Genomic DNA, 19118 nt, shown 5'->3' with positions numbered 1-19118 from the left:
CTTTCAGGGTGTTTACATTTTATAGATTTGACAATCTACTATCACCTCCATAGTTGTTTGATACATTCAACTCCCTACCGTCACGTACTATCTCAATTTAATTTTTACTAATTATTTATAATATTTTTAATATGTTCTAAAATAATGCCAATTTTTAACACCTTGAAAGGAGCTTGGTTGATTTCCAATGGGTATCTATAAAAATGGACTTTGGTCCCAAATATGTATAAGTCATGGACAATACCTTTTCTAATGGAATATGGCTCAGCCCAGTAATATATTTCTCAAAGTTGAGAAAATTGAGCCAAATATTCTAGTGAAAAATATAATTGAACATCAAAGGTATATGCATGAATTCAATATTATATTTCAACCCCCACCCCCCCCCCCAAAAAAAAAAACTCATTTTATAAAGTTTACAAAAATGATGATATGAAGAATTATCAAATAGACAAATTGAGAGAACTTTAACTAATGGTCAAGGGTTCGATTTTTACCTTGGGTATGAAGCATCTTTAAAATTCGTGGCCGATATCAATCATTTAATAGGCCTACCGAATGCAAAAGATTAATTATTGGATTTGCTCCAATAGAAACGTTGAGAAACCATAAAAATACATATGTGCATGCCAATAACATTATTTTAAGAGAGAAAAACATCATATTGCATCCCTCATATTAACAATGGCCATGTTCATGTAATTATAATTAAGGTGAAGTCCAAATGCAACGCACAAAAAGGCAAAGAGAAATGGGGGAATTTGGTGAGTAATGGTCCAAATATATATACCCACATACAAATCTAAGGCAAAACAAAAGGTACCCATAATTCAATGTTTAGTGATAGTCTAATAAATGATTATATTTTTGAGACATTGTCCCTTAGAGATGTCGAAGCAAAAGGGACCCCCACCACCCCCTCTACCCTTCAATTATTGTCCCTCCCAATGGCCAAAAACTTTCCTTTTATTAACTAAAATCTCATGTGGGTAAAAAGCCCACACTACCACCATCCCTAATAGTTTTCCTTGGCTAAGTGCCAACAACTCTACCAAAAACATCAAAACTTGGGAAAATGATGGTGACCCCTCTTTTAGATTAATCTTCCAAGTCCCAAAATTTTATTTATTTGTTTATTTTAGTGTTATATCTTTTATTTAAATTTTTAATTAAATGAAAATTTTTAATTTTGTTTTTTTGTAATTATTTAGTATGTAATAGTGGAAAGTTTTTATATTTTATAAATGGGTTGAGATTTTACAATTGATGAACACATAGTAAATTCTAAACCCCGCTTACGAAGTTAACCCTATTTTATCCTCTCTCTTTTTTTCATGTTTCCATTTATATTTACATATACAATGGGGTCAACATAGGCATTAACCCTTCTCTTGTTTTTTTTTTTTTTATCTAATTCATTAAGTTTTTAACAACTATTTTAGCTCAAAAATATTAAAAATTTAAATTATGTTTTAAGTTTTTATACTTTTCATATTTTTAGAATTTAGTCTTTTTATTCTTCAAAATTTAAAATTTAAGTCCAATTGTTAACACGTTAAAACTCTTTTGTTAAATCTACTAGTGTGACACTTTAAAATAAAATAAAATAAAAACTCACTTAATAATCATGTAACAAAAAATTAATGTTGTAATTAACTTATATTTAATAAAAGAATTTTAATAATATTAATAATTAGACTTACAATTTAAAATTCTAATAGCAGAGAAACTAAAATTTCTTAAAATAAAAATTAAATTATTAAATTCTAAATATACGAAAAATATAAACATTCAACCATATTTTGATCTTAAAAAAAGTTATTTTACTTCTCCAAAAGTCCATTCAAACTGACATAATTAATAACCTTTGGTCGGGTGGTTTCAACTGATGATCAATTAGGTTTTTAGGCTATTAAAATAGGTTAATTCGGTTAATTATCGATTATGATTTTTCATAATTCAACCTACAAGTTTAATTGATTTTTAGTATATATTGTATTTAATATTCAAAAATATATATTTATAATATTGTAATGAAAACTAAATTTGAATTTCTAATACTTCAAAAAGAAAGTGATAAATTTATAAGAAAATCCAGAAAATTTTGGTTAAATCGATTTAATTAATTGAATCCATCCACGTTAAATCGGTTTGAATAGATCAATTAATTCGATTAAAGTATGAGGTTAACTGGTTAAATCGAATTTTACGAACGACTCCCCTTTTATGTATTGTTTTTTGGGTACATTTTATATATTTTTTTAATTGGTTAAAATATGTCATTAGTCATTGTACTCTTCATAAAATTCGGAATTTAACCCTTATAATTGTATTTTCAGGAATTTAGTTATTTTATTTTTCAGATTTCAAAATCCAAGTCCAATTGTTAACATTGTTAAAATTATCATTTTTTTTAAATTCAGGTTCATTACAAGGTAAGTTTTTAGTTACATAGTTATTAAATGATATTTTTTTTTAAATATCACATTAACAAATTTAACAAAAGAATTTAACTATGTTAATAACCAAACTTGTGTTTTGAAATCTGAAATTTAAATGTACTGAATTTCTGAAAATAAAAATATATGAATTAAATTATAAATTTATGAAAAGTAGATAAACTTATGGCATATTTTAATTTTTAATTTCTTTATTTTTTTAACTTTAATTTTATTAAAAATTCTTATCATATTTATTTTGTTAATACATTTAAATATACGTTCACTTGTATTAATGTTAATCGAGCCAAAACCTAAACGCAATTTCTTGAATTAAACGTAAAATTATAACTTTACTAAAACTCTTGTGAAGGAGGGGGTCCCATTTTGCCTTTGCCACCCATGTGACAAATGGTACCATTTGGTAGGTGAACACCCAATGTGGAAGTGCCATGTGGAATGTTACTAATTTCAGGTTTTTATCATATTGGTGAAAAAGCTTTTGGGGAGGGTGTCATTGATGTGACCGTTGACCAAACAAGGACCTAAAGGTTCGGCCTTTTTTGTAGAGCTTGTCCTATACAATGGTAATTCTCAGGTTTAGGGCTTAGCCCAAAAAAGTGTTTATCATTTCGGCTTTTAGGGGCGTTGTTTTTTTGAACACTTTGTTTGGTTTTAATGATTTAGTACTTTAGGGTTAGTGTTTTAAACCCCCCAATCTAATGATAATTAAATGTTAGATATAAGTAGAAATGGGTTGCCATTAATTGCTGTTTTGAGTTTTTGGAGGATATAGTTTGTCAGCTTTCCCTAAACCATGGACCACTTTAATGCTAATTTGGGTTTGAATAGATTGAAATCAGAATAAATTTGTATGTTCAGTTGGAGAATTTTGGAATTTGGATTACTAATATTTTCATTTATCAATTGATCGAGTGACCTAATTCACCTAGTAAAACTGAAAACATGAGTTAATTAACATTAGATTAGCTCGGTTTAACCTGAATTCAAATCCTTAGAATAACATTTCTCTCCCTAATTTATGATTTATTGAAAAAATTATTTTCAAAAATGTAGAATTGAACTTGAAAAGGTTATGGAATTGGAACCAAGGGACAAAACATTGACTTATTGAGACTAAATTATTGATATTTTATATAGGGTATGGTCACAAGCTAAGATTCCATAATCAATTAGCAAAAGAACAGAAAGTTTTTGGGTCATTGTTTGAAATTAAATTGGGGTCAAAATACTACTTGATAAACCCAACATGATAAAACTCAAAACAAATAAATATTAATTACTTGTCTTAAATTACAATTGACAACAAATATCAAATTTGGTTTATTGTTGTCATTCAAAGTGTAATGACAAAGTTGAGACACCCAAATTTCAATCAAAATATATTTAATTATTTTGGATAAGATTTGTGGGGTGACCAATGTTTTTCCCACTTTCTTTCTTTGGCATATTAGGTTTCTTAAGGCAATTCCCTACCCTAAAGTTTAGGAATTGCTATTGTAATTTTTTCCCATTTCTTCTCATTTATGGTCCCCAATTTTTAATTCTTTTTTGATGGTTCTGTTAATTTGATCAATTTTGAATTTGACACTCTTTTAATGATTCAATCAATCCAAATTAATTTGATTTTAATTTAACTTTACACTCCTTCCTCAATCTTCATGTCAAATTAGATTTGTAAATTGGACAAGTGAGGTTAGTTTTGAGTCGGGTCAATTCAAGTTTTTAATTTATAAATTATTTTTGATTTAGATCATTTGAGTTTAAAGTTTGGATTTTTGTTAAGTCATTACAGGCACATCACTTTGGGTTCTAGTTGCTTTAATTCACGGCATTTCAAGCTCTATTCATTTTAGGTTTAAGTTATATCGGGTTTAGATTCATGTTAGTTTTGAGTTTAAGTCAACTCAAGTTTAAATTGAACGGGCTTGGGTTGTTGACTTTTTATAACCAAATCAAGTTAGGACAGCTTTTGAAATTCAAATCAGAATTGACTAAGTCTATTTCAAATCTTGATGTTGATCTAGAGTGATGATTACTTTGATTGCCTAGGAAGTGCATGCATGCCAAGAAAATGTGGAAGAAGCAAAAAGAAAATAGAGAAGCAAGCTTCTTCTTTGACCTTAACTCTATGGGGGAGGACCCAAGTGAAAGTGAGAGGAGATCAAAAGATCTATGAAAGTGAAACAAGAAAGACAAAGAAATAAAGACAGCCTATTGTACCTATTTGTCTTAGCCCACAATTGTGAATTAATTACAAGTCATAAGTTCTTACCTAAAAACCTCAATTTTGGCTCTCAAGTAGCTTAGGACTTTAGATGGTTCATGTGAATTATTTCCCCTCTATTCTTAAACTTCATTCACTTTAAAATAAACTCAAGAAAAATATTTTTAAAAAAAATCATAAGATTGTAGATGCACAAATTTTTTTTATATTAAATTAAAGACACTGTGTTTGCTTACAAAGTTATGATATGATGACAAACTTTATATTATATTATAAAAAAAATTGGCATTTCTTTTGGGCACAAACAAACAGATAAAATGTCATGGTTGTATAACAACATTGAAAAAGACCCATCATCCATCCATGAATTTTATATATTCTTTCAATCGATTTGATTTATATATTATTTTTTCTTATCCATTGAATTCATCCTTTTATGAACTTGATCAATTATCAATTTCAAGCACCATTAATTCAACTATTTTGATTCGATTTTTGTCAATCATTTTGCAAAAAATACATTCGATTTTTGTCAATCATTTTGCAAAAAATACAATGTATATTGGATATGGTATTTACTAAATTCCTTTTTTTGCATTATTTTTAATATGTAATGGATTAACACTGAAATTCAGAAAAAAAGTACTGAGAATGGACTAAAATATTTGTGATGCGACATTGTTAATGGATCAAAAGTTTAATATAACTAGCGATACGATTCTATTAGTAGATCGAACAATTGAATTTTGGGATGCAATGAAGTTTAATGATAATAATAAGTACTTGAATATGTTAGCGTGTTCAGTTGCAAAAGCTTAGACTAAGAAAATATAAGAGACATGTTCTAACTTGATGTTACAGAATTCTTAGAGAAGAAATCACTCGGAATAAATTGGATTATAAAACCAAGTTGATCAACACATTGCAAATTAAAAGAAAAATATTGTAACATAAAGATTTTATTCATGAACTTGAATCCCTACTTCGATAAACAAGTTTATGATGCTTTAACTTTAATATTGTATTTTCAAGAGAGAATGCAGGCTTAAACTTTAAAAATAATATTATTGAGAAAGGCAACTATAAACTTTAAACATAAACATTAGAACGGACAAGAAAAATACTAAAAAAAAAACTTGTAAGCTTTTAGTAAAACTTTTTTATCAACTTGAAAAATTGAACTAAAATACGTGTTTTTTTTTTCATTTTTTTTAGTTATAAAGGAAGTTGAATTTCAAAAGCTCAACCAAGAAACAAAGGATTAGATTGTCTGGCACTGATCACATAACAAAATATCTTGCACCACCAGAGGCGGGTGAGAGAAAAAATGAAATCCCGTTATACACCTTCTTACCACTTTGTTAGAGCATTAACAACTATGTTCGTCGCATGTTGGATCTTTAATTGCCTGTCCCTCACCATCCATTATCATCTTTGTATTGGCAAACTTGGACAATTCCAATAATATATCACCTATTGATATTATTGACTATGCTTTCTTTATAAGCAATGAGCCAATAATCTATGTTATAGAAAACTAGTTTTTGACTAATTCGATGATTCTATTTCTAATCATTATTGCTGGATTTCACCATAAAAAAACATAATATATGCATCAATTTGTGTAGACAATAAATAAATATAAAAAACAATGCAACATTACATATGAAATTAGTTGTTTATAAAATTTGAATAAAAGGAAAATGATAGGAATGAAATATAGACGTCAAATCATCCTGTATCTTTTATCAATTATTTAATGTTATTTCAGCATCTTTTTTTATGTTATTGATACATTATTTTGATAATTGTTTAATCTGTATCATGAGCTCTCAATCCTAAACTTTGGACCGAAGACTCCAGAATTTGAATCCTAAACTCTAGACTTTGGACCCAAAACCCTAAATCTTAAATCATGAACTATAGACCCTAGACCCTTGACCTTGAACTCCAGATCCCAGATCCTAAACCCTGGACCATAGACCTTTCAAGGTTCAAAGCCTAAATCCAAGGTTCAAGTTAAAAAATTACTAAAATAATACGTCAATAACATGAAAAAAAGATGTTGAAATGACATTGAATAATTGATAAAAGATAAAATATGATGAGTCGTCTCTATTTCATAAAAAATATTTCTCCTGAATAAAAATAAAAACATGATTACATATATAATTATATCAAATCAAGTTTGAATCAGTAACTTTCTGTATGCTTTTGGGATTTTTATCCCCAAAAAAGAATTACTATAGTTTTTTACCTATGAAAGTTAATGACCACCATGCCCTTATTTAGGATCAGAGGTCAAAGTGGTCCATAACTAGTCAAAAGGCTCAATTTTGCAGGTTAATATGGTCATTTGGATATTTTCCACATAACATAGAAAATAGTGCCTCAGTTACTTCCCAAACCCATCAGCCTTTGTTGCAGGCTGTGGAAGAACACAACTACGGAATAGTTAATTTAAATTGTCTTTTTTATATTAAAAAATTGCATCACTTTATAAAATTTAGTGAAAAATAATATAATTAAATATATATATTTATCTTACATGTTTTATTGTCTATATTCAATATTTGTGATTGTTTCTTTTAATAATATCGTCTTTAAAACTTAAATTTATGTTCTCTCTTTGAGAGAATTATACATTACTATATGGGTTAAAATATGTCATAAATCTTAACACTCTTCATAAATTTGGAACTTAATCCTACCTTTTATATTTTGGAATTTAATCTCTTTTACTTTTCGGATTTCACCTGAGAAATTTTTTATTTCAAAATATCATATCAATAAATTTAATCGTTTTAATAATTAAGTCCAAATTATAGAATCTGAATAGTAAAAGGTCTGAAAATAAAAATACTATAAAAATATAAAAACTTATAATATATTTTAAATAATTATAAAAATTAAACTCAAAATCAGATCAGAAGACATCAAACTCATTAATCCTCAACTAAAATAAGAAGTTATATTGCAAATTTATACAAAGGGATCCAAGGAGCCTTAAAATCTCTCTTTCCCATGTCCCAAATGTGACTAACATATTAAAATAATAAATAATTTTAAAGAATAAACTGTTTAAAAATTAATAAAAAAATAGAAAATAATTAAATAATAATCTGTGTCAGAAACATGCAACAGTTCTCTCTCTTTACTTTCTTAGATCTCAAGAACTCAAAGAAACCCAGAAAATAAAAATCAGCAATTAATATGAACTGAAATTTTTTTAAAAAAAAACTGGATTTTATTTTCTCTATTTATATTAATATTAATCATTTGATGAAATTAACAAGAACCTCTTACCTAAAAAAAATAAAAAATAAAACTTGGATTTTTCTATGATTATATTAATATTAGCCATTTGATTAAAAAAAAAAGAGAGTAAGAGTTCCATTAAGAACCACCCCATAGCTACTTAAATGGAGATTGGAATTCCTCTTACAAAATTCCAAAAAACAATCCTAATAATCTAAGTTCTAATTAGTTCTAAAACCCTAAAAAAACCAAATCTTTATATACATGTGTATATATTTATATATAGAGCTTGATAATATCCTCCTCTTCTTGTTCTTCTTGCTTGCTTGCTTGGTTGGATGCCATTAAATCCTCCATTAAAAATACTTAAGAATCAGTGTATTCGCGCCAGCAAATGAGCATGATAACACAACGCCTCATGATGTAAAAACGAGCCCTTTGTTCTTTGAATAGCCTAGCACATTTCCTAGTGAAAGCACATCTTTTTGTTTTTGATGATGAGGGTGGTGATGTTGATGATGATGACGGGGTGGTTTTGATCATGAATGATGACGAATTTGAAGTTGAAGATGATGATAAAGAACGTCCCTTCGATGATGATGATGATGTAGTTTCTTTCTTTGATAGCTTCCATTTGTCGTCGAAGTAAAAGCTCGGCGGTGGCGGTGGTGGCGTTGGTGCTGCTGCACTTGAAGTTGAATCCATGGCGGAGACTAAAAACCCAAAACCAAGAAATTAAAAAAGATGAACTATTCAAAGTTCTGTATTTTTGAAAGATAAAAGAGTGAATTTTTTTTTCTCAGTGGTAAAGGCTAAAAGAGAAGGGATTTGGGGTCACTATTTATAATAATTTAAAGAGCAAAAGGAAAAAAATAATAATTAAAAGTTAGAAAATATAGAAAATTGTAAAAATAAAATAAAATAAAAATAAAAATGGTAGCAGATGGGTGTGGCAGTAGGTATCACCTGGCCTTCTTTTACCTCGACAGACCCACCAAACGAATACATTTTAAATTATAATTTTTTATGGATTTTTGGATAAAATAAGAATTGGGCTTTTTAATATAAATAAAACAAAATTTATAAATAATGGGTTTTTTTTTAATATTGTGAAAATAAATTACAAGTAGAACCCAAAGATTTAAAAAAAGTCAATAATTTATCTGAACTTAAAATAATTCAAACAAGTAAATCGAAATGATCTATAAAAACTGGATCAGATCAACTAGTAAAATTGAAAATCGACAAAATCAACTAATACCATATACTTAGGAGAAGAATGAACCATTATAACTTATTAAAAACCCGGATTCTCAAACTTAAATAAATCGAATGTGAAATGATTTTATCTGAATTGATTCGAATGACAAGTCATAAGTTACCATTTTGATGATAGAGAATAAATTTACTGTAAATCACTATTTTTACTGTAAATGTCTATCAGTTTAGCTATGAATTTACAGTTATAAACAAAAGTAAATGATTCTTTTTAACATGATCAATTGAGATTTATTAACTAAAAAAGGGTTTGAAAATTACAATAAAGAGGCTTGAGTCAGAGATTCCAATGAAAAAGAAGAAGAAAAGAGAAGATAAAAATAAAAAATTTAAATGCGGTAAAAATCTCATTAGGCTTTATATGGAGCAGTAACTGTAAATTTGTTAAGAAAAACAGGGAAATTTTTTTGACGTGACACAAGATGATAAAAATTATTATTATGGCTCTTCTTTGGAAACAGTAGTTTTAGGTAAAAATATAAATAATATTAAAGTTGGTAAAGTAGGCTCCAAAAGTACATCCGAATAGATCTTAGTTCGTAATGATTCGAATTTGAAAAAATTTGAGCTCGTAATAGATTTGATAAAGTTCGATTTTATAACTGAACTGACATAGTAGACATTAATAACTATTAAAATCTATAAAATTAAACTTTAATGATAATATAAAAATATAATATATAACTATTACCAAAATCGAAATTAATTATTTAACTTAACCTTAAACCGATATACTAAATTAGTGTATTACTAATACATAAAATATTATTATAATATATAACTATTACTAAAAATATTAATACTTATATAACTATTACCTAAATTTTTAAACTTTTACATTACTTAAAAGTTTATTTAAGAAATTAAGTATTTATTTATTCAATTAATTAGAATTTCGATTCTATGAGACTTGTAAAATCAAATTTAACACAATTATACTTTTAATATTCAATTCCATTCAAACTCGGAGTTGATATTTCAATCTTAAGATATTATAATTTAAAATCATCCGAATCGTAATGATTTGATTCAAAAAATACAAATCGACCAAAAACGATAATAACACAAAATTAAAATAAATCAAAAATTTTAAATTTGCTAAGAACAAATTAGAAAAAAATATATATTTAAAAATTTAATAAATTTCGTGAGAATTTATATTTTACACAAATGATATAAAAGAATCACAAACTAGTACACAAGTCTAAATTATCTATTTTAGTAAAAGATGTTACTTTTGTGCTGTAAATTTTTAAACAATGGGCAAAGGTAAAAAAATAAAAAAATAAAAAGTAATTATGAAATTAAAAATGGAAATAACTTAACAGCAGAAGAGTTTAGGTGAATTGGCTGTAAACGGAAAATGAAAAGACTACCTTAATTTTAAATATTGACAAAATTCTTTGGCTTTGGCTTTGTCTTTGTGACCATTTTCTCATTTGTTTGTACATATTTTGGCCATTCCTGGATGCTTAAAATTTTTAACTTCACTCCATGGGTATGAGATTATTGTCAATGTAGATCGAGTCTACTGAAATATATTATTCTATTATTTATAGGTTGAGAAAAGAGCATTGTGTCAAGAAAAAGAACTATTACGCGTCTGCTTTTTTTATATTTAAAATTTTGCTGAAAAAGTAATTTAAATTTATGTGTGAATTATGTATGCTAAATTATAGATGATGATGTTGGGAAAAATAATTATGTAACAAATTTATAAAAAAAATATTAGGATAAAAATTAAATATGATTTTTGGTTGAAATGGTAAGATCGAGAGAGTAAATGTTTGATGTTTTGGGTTCAAATTATAGTTTTTGACGGTTTCATAATTAAGTTGAGACTCGATTGATAAGTAGCAATTGCCTAACTTTTTTCCCCTTAAATTGTACTATTTAAGCTTAATTTGTTAATTTTATTTTGCTGTAACAAAGGATTAAATCAACATCAACCCCAATGGAGTTCGATTCTCAAACAATCTATACCTCTTATAAAAAAGGAAGATATCTCAAAATTATACATGAACTTTGATTTAATGTGCAATTGTATACATAAACTTTAATTTGGTACAATTATACACATAAAACGCTAATTGTAGTTCAAATGTAAACTTGAAATTTTAATTTTGATTTAATCATACACGTTTAAAAAAATAAATACATCATTTTTTTTATATTGGATAAATATAATTATTTATGTAAGCGATATATAAGTACAAAATGATGTTATATCAATAATTGTCTTAATAATTTATAAAAATTGAATCAAATCAAAATTTTATGTATACAGTCGCACATTAAACCGTAATTCATGTACAATTTTAATATTTTAATATATATATTAATACTACTTAATAAAAAGTTCTTAAAAGAAGGGTTATTATTTATAAACCAATTTATCTTAATGCTAAAATTGGAAACCTATTAAGTTTGGCCACTTATTATAAAGGAAATATTAGGACATGCATACGGGATCCGAGGCATTAAATACTTTCTACATTTAGAAAATCATGGAAACAAAAGTTGCTCTAATAACTATTGGGTTAATATTTTTTTAATTATTATTTTAGAAATAATTTTTTCAATATTCAATAATTATATTAAATCTTGATTAAATTTATAATCGAGTTTAGTTAAATCATTAAATGGCAAGCAAGATTTTTTGTAGCGCTATTTTAAGGTATAATTATCACTTGACGTAACATACATTAATATATGTATATAATCTTACCATTATCTATAACCTCTCAAACCCTTAAATCAAACGATTCCAATTGAAAAATTATGCTTTAGGCCTTCTAAATTTTATAATTTTATAGTTTGTCTTCAAAAATAATAAAATTATGATCTAGTCATTTCTAAAAACTGTAAAAATCTAAGTCAATATAATGATGAAATTACATTTTAGTACTCGTAAAAATATATAAAACATAATCCCGAACCTTTCCAATAAAAATTTCTAGTTTCATCCCTAAAGATAATATGCACTTAAGTACATTCGAATTCATACTTTCTTGATCATTATAATAACAACGGTATCAATTAAAATAAAGATATACTATTTTGAGAAAACATAAAATATTTTAAAATTTGAAATAAAATAAAAAATATATATTTAAAGGTGAAAAAAATCGCTCATATTTAAGATCAATCAAGAGAGAGAGAGAGAAAAAAGTTATTCTCATAAATTTCATCATCTTGAAGTTCTCCAATGTTCCAAATAAAATAAATTAATTGACTGCACCGACTAAACACTCCTCAAACAAGAGTCACAAATCGGTAATCCTAGTAAATCGTGTATTTATATAATATATATTTAAAATATATACATATTAAATGATTGACCCTAAACTCGATTGATATGAGTAATATTGTCAATACAGGAATACATGAGTTCGAGTGTACTAAAACATATTATCCTCTTATTTATGAGTTGGGAGGAGTTATAGGTAGTTTTAAATATTATGTTAAAAAAATAGATATTATCATAATCTATAAAAAAAATATATATTAACTGATTGAGCCTTAACTCGATTGATGTGAATATTGTTGTCAAAGCAGGAGGACGTTGGCTTGATTACATTAAAGCGTATTATCCTCTTATTTATAAATTCAAGAGGAAGAATAAATATAATCAAAATCTATAATAAAAATCATTATGTTATCTTGTATATATTATTTTTCCAATTTTTTCATCTTTCTTCGTTTTGAATAAAAAAAAATTCTTTCTTAATTTATTAAAATTTAATATTTTCATTTGATTTGGTTTTTTGAAAATCTCATTTTTACGTCATGAAAAAATCCAAATCACCCAATGTTTTTTTTTTTTTGCGGATAAATTTTGTAGTACAAAATTCTCTTTCGTCATCACTTTGACAGACAGGGAAATGAATGAACACTTTGCCAAATCCAAATCCCCCAATGTTTTCCTTTTTAATCATTTTATTATTCAACTGTCAGTCAAACTAAAAATTATTGAATATTGTATCTAAGATGAAAGAATATTTCGTCATATATATTATTTTTACTGATTTCATCGTAAGATTTTTTTTAATAATGAAACTGTGAAGTAAGATTTTAATATTTAATTGATTAGATGTAAGATTATTTAAAATTATATTTTTAATTATTTTATTATATAATTTGCTTTTTAATAAGTTTAGTTATCTTATTTTTTTAGTCTATTTTTTTATAAAATTATGATAAATTATAAATATTTTTTTATTACAATTTATATATATAAATAAGTAAATATATGATATTAAAATAAATTTATAAATCATAATTATTATATTAATAAATAATTTGTTAGAGTATATATAATAATTATAATTTTAGAGTATGGTATTTATTGAAAACGAGTTATTTTTTAAAATTAGGCTTGAATTTTATTTAGAAAAAAAATAATGAAATTGATTAAAATAATAAATACAAAGGGTTAATGAACTTACTAAATGATATTGGATAGTTTTTAGGTATAGTTGGCATGTGATAAGATTTTGTATAGCTCTTAAAAGATTGTGTTTATGGGTTAGCTTAGTGTGCTTGAATGATTCATCTTGCAGTGCTTTACACAATTCTTGGGGAATAGTTGGTTAAGTCATGTTATACATGCACAAGAGGCTAGATTGGATATTCGTGTATCCTTTTTTTTTTATTTTTGGAGTACTTTGCATGTTTGTTATATGACTCATGTTCGAGGTTTGTAACTGCTCCTCCCAACAAAATCATCTCTGAGGTTCAAACTTGCGCTTTCTCCTTAAAAGTGTAATGTACTTTACCATTACGCTCAACCATTTATTGGTTCCATTTATGATTCCAATTTCGATTAATAAGGAGAATGTTGTTGCAATAAATAGTGATAATGAAATTTCATATGTGAAATTGTTGGTGAGTGCTTATGTTGGTTTAAATTGTGCAGTGCAACTAAATATGTTATGGTGCTTGCTGTGAAAGGTGGTAATATGATGGTTTTAATTTAATGTATATGCATAATGATGCAATGTTTTAAATGGTCTTTTTATTGTGTTTAATGTTGCTACGACATTGTTAAGTATGCTTTCAATTTAGGTTTTGGGTTTTTTGGATTTGATTAAACGGTGCTTTGACGACGGCACCAACAGTGGGAAGAGGCCGCAATAGTTTGTGGTTTAGAGAAAAAATAAGTTAAAAAAAATAAAGTTTTTTTTAGAACAGAACCAAATTGAAATAATGTGTAAATTTTGAGTATTTTTTAATAATCAAGACCAATTTAACATAATATATAAATGTCAAAAGTTAAATTTGTTGTTATGTTAATTTCAAATCTGTAACGTCATCTTTCTGTTACCCAGTTAATGAAAATTGACAAAAAAAGACAAACGCGATTAATTAAGTAATCGTTTTGTAATATTTTATAATTTACCCTTTTAATTACAATACATATAATACACATTTCAATATATTCCGAATTAGAACATAATAAATCTCCATTATAAAACATTATCAGACTGAAAACTAAAACATTTTTATATCTAAATCAGAATCATTATAAACAAATTTTACCGTTATAAAACTTAAATCAGAATAAATCTGAACTGAATCTTCAAATCTAATTTATAAAAATTTAAACTCAAATACAAAATTTTATAAAATTTTCAAACTTCAAACCCCAAACCCATTCATCATTAATCCATTAATCCTAATCTAGATAGAGATTCGGTTGAAGGTAAATTAAAACTGTAAAAAAGAATGAGGTTATGTTTTGCCTGAAAAAAACAAAAAAAGTAGGCTTTTCCCAAATTTCTAAACATAAGTATGTTTAGGTCCTTTGCCTTGAACAAATCCTAGAGTAGTGTACCTTCCATGAAAGTAAAAATATTAAATTGGGAAACACGTAATCAATTCTCTTTTTCAGTGTTTAGTCACCTTCAATCATTAACTCTAATCAATTCCATCACTCTAATAAACTTATTTTCTATAAAGGTTTTAATTTGTCAAAAGTCCCTATACTTTTTTTAAAACTTAGAATTTAGTTCCTATATTTTTATTTCAAAATTTAGGTTCAACTGTTAACATTATTAAAAGTATTTTGTTAAATTTATTGGTATGACATTTTAATAGTCATGTAATTAAAAAATGAGGTGAATGTACTTGAAAGCTCCATGTATTCTAGGGACTAAATCAAATTAGTCCCTCTACTATTAAATGGAACAATTTAGTCGATACATTATTAAAAAGAATTTAAAATAAGACTAAAATAGAATAGATTTAACATTTAATGTTTTTTTAAAAAAATTCATTTACTGTTTAATAGTATAGGGACTAAATTGATCTGTTTAATAATAAAGGGGGCTAATTTGATCAAGTCCCTATAATACAGGGACCGCCCAGATCCTTCAACCATAATGTGATGTAATTAACCTGAATTTAACAAAAAATTTAACAGTGTTAATAGTTGAACCTAAATTTTGAAATCTGGAAATTAGAGAAACTAAATTCCTGGAAATAAAAGTAAAGGGACCGAATTTCAAATTTTTGAAAAATAAAAGGACTTTTGGAATATTTTAACCTTTTATAAATATACAAAATGCTATATAAAACAATTTAATAAACAAAAGCACCCCTAAAAGTTGACAATGTTCATTGGAGTTGTAGCATTTGCTGTCAAGATGCTATACAAAGTTTTATCCATTAGATTTTGTGTTTACATCTTTGTTTTTGCCTTGAAATTAATTGCTGGTCAAAGTTCTCAGTACTAGCATACATGCTGCTCTTCCATATAAAATTTAATTTATATCAGTAACAATTATCTTTCCAATAAAATTATGCTAAATTAAATGAGGTAGATCCAATATTAAATCTCGACATAATATAAGGATTAAAACCATAATTATATCTTAATTTTCTTTAATTATATTTGTCGGGTATAAATATAAAAGTTATCCGTAAATGCATTAACATAAGACATATACTTATATCTAACACTTGTGTTTCGAACTTACTGAAAAATGAGTAATGACCAAATTAATAACATCAAGTGGTAGATAATGTGCAGAATTCAACCCAACAAAATTGTTTGTTTCTATGCATCTAGTGGCAACTTGAGAACTAATTCACATGCATCCATGTGAGCAAAAACCTTTCAAAATCAGTGTATTCAAATACCCTTTTCATTATCCACATAGCAATCTCTTTGCATAACAATTCAACCAGAAGAACATTAAATTTCTATAAAATTTCATTCAAACAATTGGGTTTGATTATTATCTACTATGATTGAACCAAGTTTTTGTGCTCACTGATTTGATGTTGCTGCCAATCAATAGGCATCAACCAACATCTACACTTCAATCTATATTGCTCGAACTTTATATTTTTTTACGAGAATATCAACTTTTAAAGTACTTTGAAATACTCAATGTCTTGCCACTAAAGCTTTCGATATGTCCTGACTGAATGTATCAGACATAGTCTGGTTTACTTTTTTGATTTCTTATTAAATTCATATAGGTTTTGTTAATTGAATTTGGACAAATTTATACTTTCAACCCATTTGTTTTCAGAGGATCTTCATTGGAGAAATTGCAGATATGGTTTTTGCATGTACTGCATGTAAGAAACACCAAGTTTTCCCATATGTAAAATTGAAGTCCCCAAAGCAATGATTATTTGAATTATCCTTAAAAACAGAAAATCCAACACTGTTTTTATGGTCTTGAAATTATATGTATACACACATATATATATTATCATTGCCGATTCTTTCACAATCATAAGCTCCCTTAAACAGCTCCCTTAAGCCATGCCCATGTTCCAAGGAATAGGGTGCAATCACCATAAGCATAATCCCATTCATGTTTCCTTCTTCCATTGCTATATACGTACGGTACAATGCATGTTACTCGGATTCGAAGGTAATTAAGTATATCAGATACTCGACCTGAATATATCAAGAATTTTAAGAGAATGGCATCGAAGATCATGATGGGTAGTTAAGATATTGGCCTTCAAAGTTTAATTAATGTATGACATATCAGTGTAAACTTTACGGATTTTTATTTAATCAATGTGTTTAGTAACTATCCAATACTTAAAATTGATACGTATGAAATATGATCTTTCAAATATATGAAAAAACCAAGAAAGAATGATACTTGTACTTAGGTTTGAATTAATAAATTGGAAAAAAATTATGATAAATGTGTTACGTATAAAGCCTTTAAATGAGACAATGTTAAAATGACAAAATTCAAAAAAAATATTTAATAAGATAATAATGCAAAAAAACTTATTATATTTTTTTATTTTTCGATATCCAGTAATCACATTAAATCTCAATTAAATTTAAAATCGAGTTGATAAAAGATACAATTTTTTCAATATTAATTTTTTACTTCATAAAATTTAAACTCAGAAATTATTTTTAAAGAATATCAAACTCGTTATCACTTCTCTTATCGGTAAAAACTAATGCATGCTAGAAAGGATGGAAATTAATAAGGGATCATAACGGATGGTGATTGATGATGAGACATATTTTAACTATATATTTCGGCATTGCTTTTGACTTTGTGATTCTCGAAGGAACATGATTTGGAGTAAAATGAAAGAAAAATACGACATAATTTGACTTATTTGTGGGTGAAGACTTCTCTTTTTTGGGGATTGATTTGATAACTAACTCAATTATGTCATGATTAGGGGAGATTTGTCTTTGAGAGAATATATATATATATATATATATAAAATTTACTTAATTTTATTGTTGTTATCGAATCCCGAAGTTTTATTTTATTATATTAACTTAAACTTAATTTGATTTTATAAAATTTATTAAATAAATTCATACATCAAATTTTAAATTGGCATGAACAAATATTTTAAACTCGAAATTAAAATAGTTCAAATTCGAAATGATTGGCTCAAAAAGTTAAAGATTACAAACCCAAATATAAAATGACTCAAATTTACATTTATCTCATGTCAAATGATATAAAAATTTTAAAACTTGAATTAATCTGATTCAAACTGATCTGACTTGTTCCATTAATAAAAATGTTTATTTCCATTGGAAACTAAAGAATAGAAGAAAAAATTGGCATAAATTCGCCACATTTTCAGCTTGTTGTAACCAAATGAAGTTTTAGAAAGACCAAATTCTGAGCCCCAAAATTTTCATTACATTGGTTGAATGCATTTAGACACACACACATACATAGTCCTAAGTAAACATGTTTTCTTTGACTCCAGTTTCCATTGCAATTGTCTGTTGTTAAATTGTTTAAGGAAGACAATGAAATTCTCTTTGCCTCCTGGAAAAATGAATCAATGAATGGAGTGTCTCTGGAATTTGCTTCATTTTCACTCAACTAAAGTATAAATCAGAGTATAAATTCGGATTTAGAGGCTCGATATTGGACTCAAGCATGATTGTATTTTGTTTTCAAAGATCAAGTTCAATTAGACTTGATTGTTATGTTGCTTCAAGTTCGAATATATGTACTTAAGTTTAACTTTACATTGAAAATTTGAATTTAATTAACTTAATAGATTAAGTTATTAAAACTCGAGCATGACAATGATAATATTAAATTTAAAGGTTTTTTTCTACCGAATTCAAAAAACATAAGGCGAAAACTTATAAAACATATACTTATAGTCAATTCAAAATTTATACAAAATCTATATAAAAACACATGAAAAATATAACAAATTTGATTTAATTGTATAATATAATTATATATGTATCCCACATGCATGAATAAATAAATTAAATTAAGAAGAATCCTATGTGATGATCTAATGGTTAGAGAGTTTCAGGTGTGATCCGGGTTCTAGCTGCGCTAATCATGTGTTTTTTTCGTTTAAAAAGAAGTTCAATCTTTTTTTTTTTGCAAATTTGTCAACATATCTTTGTT

General features: G+C 26.3%; 1 protein-coding gene across 1 annotated transcript; it reads right to left on the bottom strand.

The window, feature by feature from the left end:
- Positions 1–7963: 7963 nt before the first annotated feature.
- Positions 7964–8792, bottom strand: LOC121207793 (bromodomain testis-specific protein). The gene has a single exon (XM_041078176.1). The coding sequence runs from the start codon at positions 8647–8649 to the stop codon at positions 8311–8313; it is 339 nt and encodes a 112-aa protein (XP_040934110.1). The 5' UTR covers positions 8650–8792; the 3' UTR covers positions 7964–8310.
- Between the last annotated feature and the right edge of the window lie 10326 nt (positions 8793–19118).

The sequence above is a fragment of the Gossypium hirsutum genome, chromosome A10 (assembly GCF_007990345.1).
Source record: "Gossypium hirsutum isolate 1008001.06 chromosome A10, Gossypium_hirsutum_v2.1, whole genome shotgun sequence".
NCBI classification, from domain to species: Eukaryota; Viridiplantae; Streptophyta; class Magnoliopsida; order Malvales; family Malvaceae; genus Gossypium; species Gossypium hirsutum.
The sequence above is the reverse complement of the archived record's forward strand: the minus strand, read 5'-3'. Positions and strand labels throughout refer to the sequence as shown.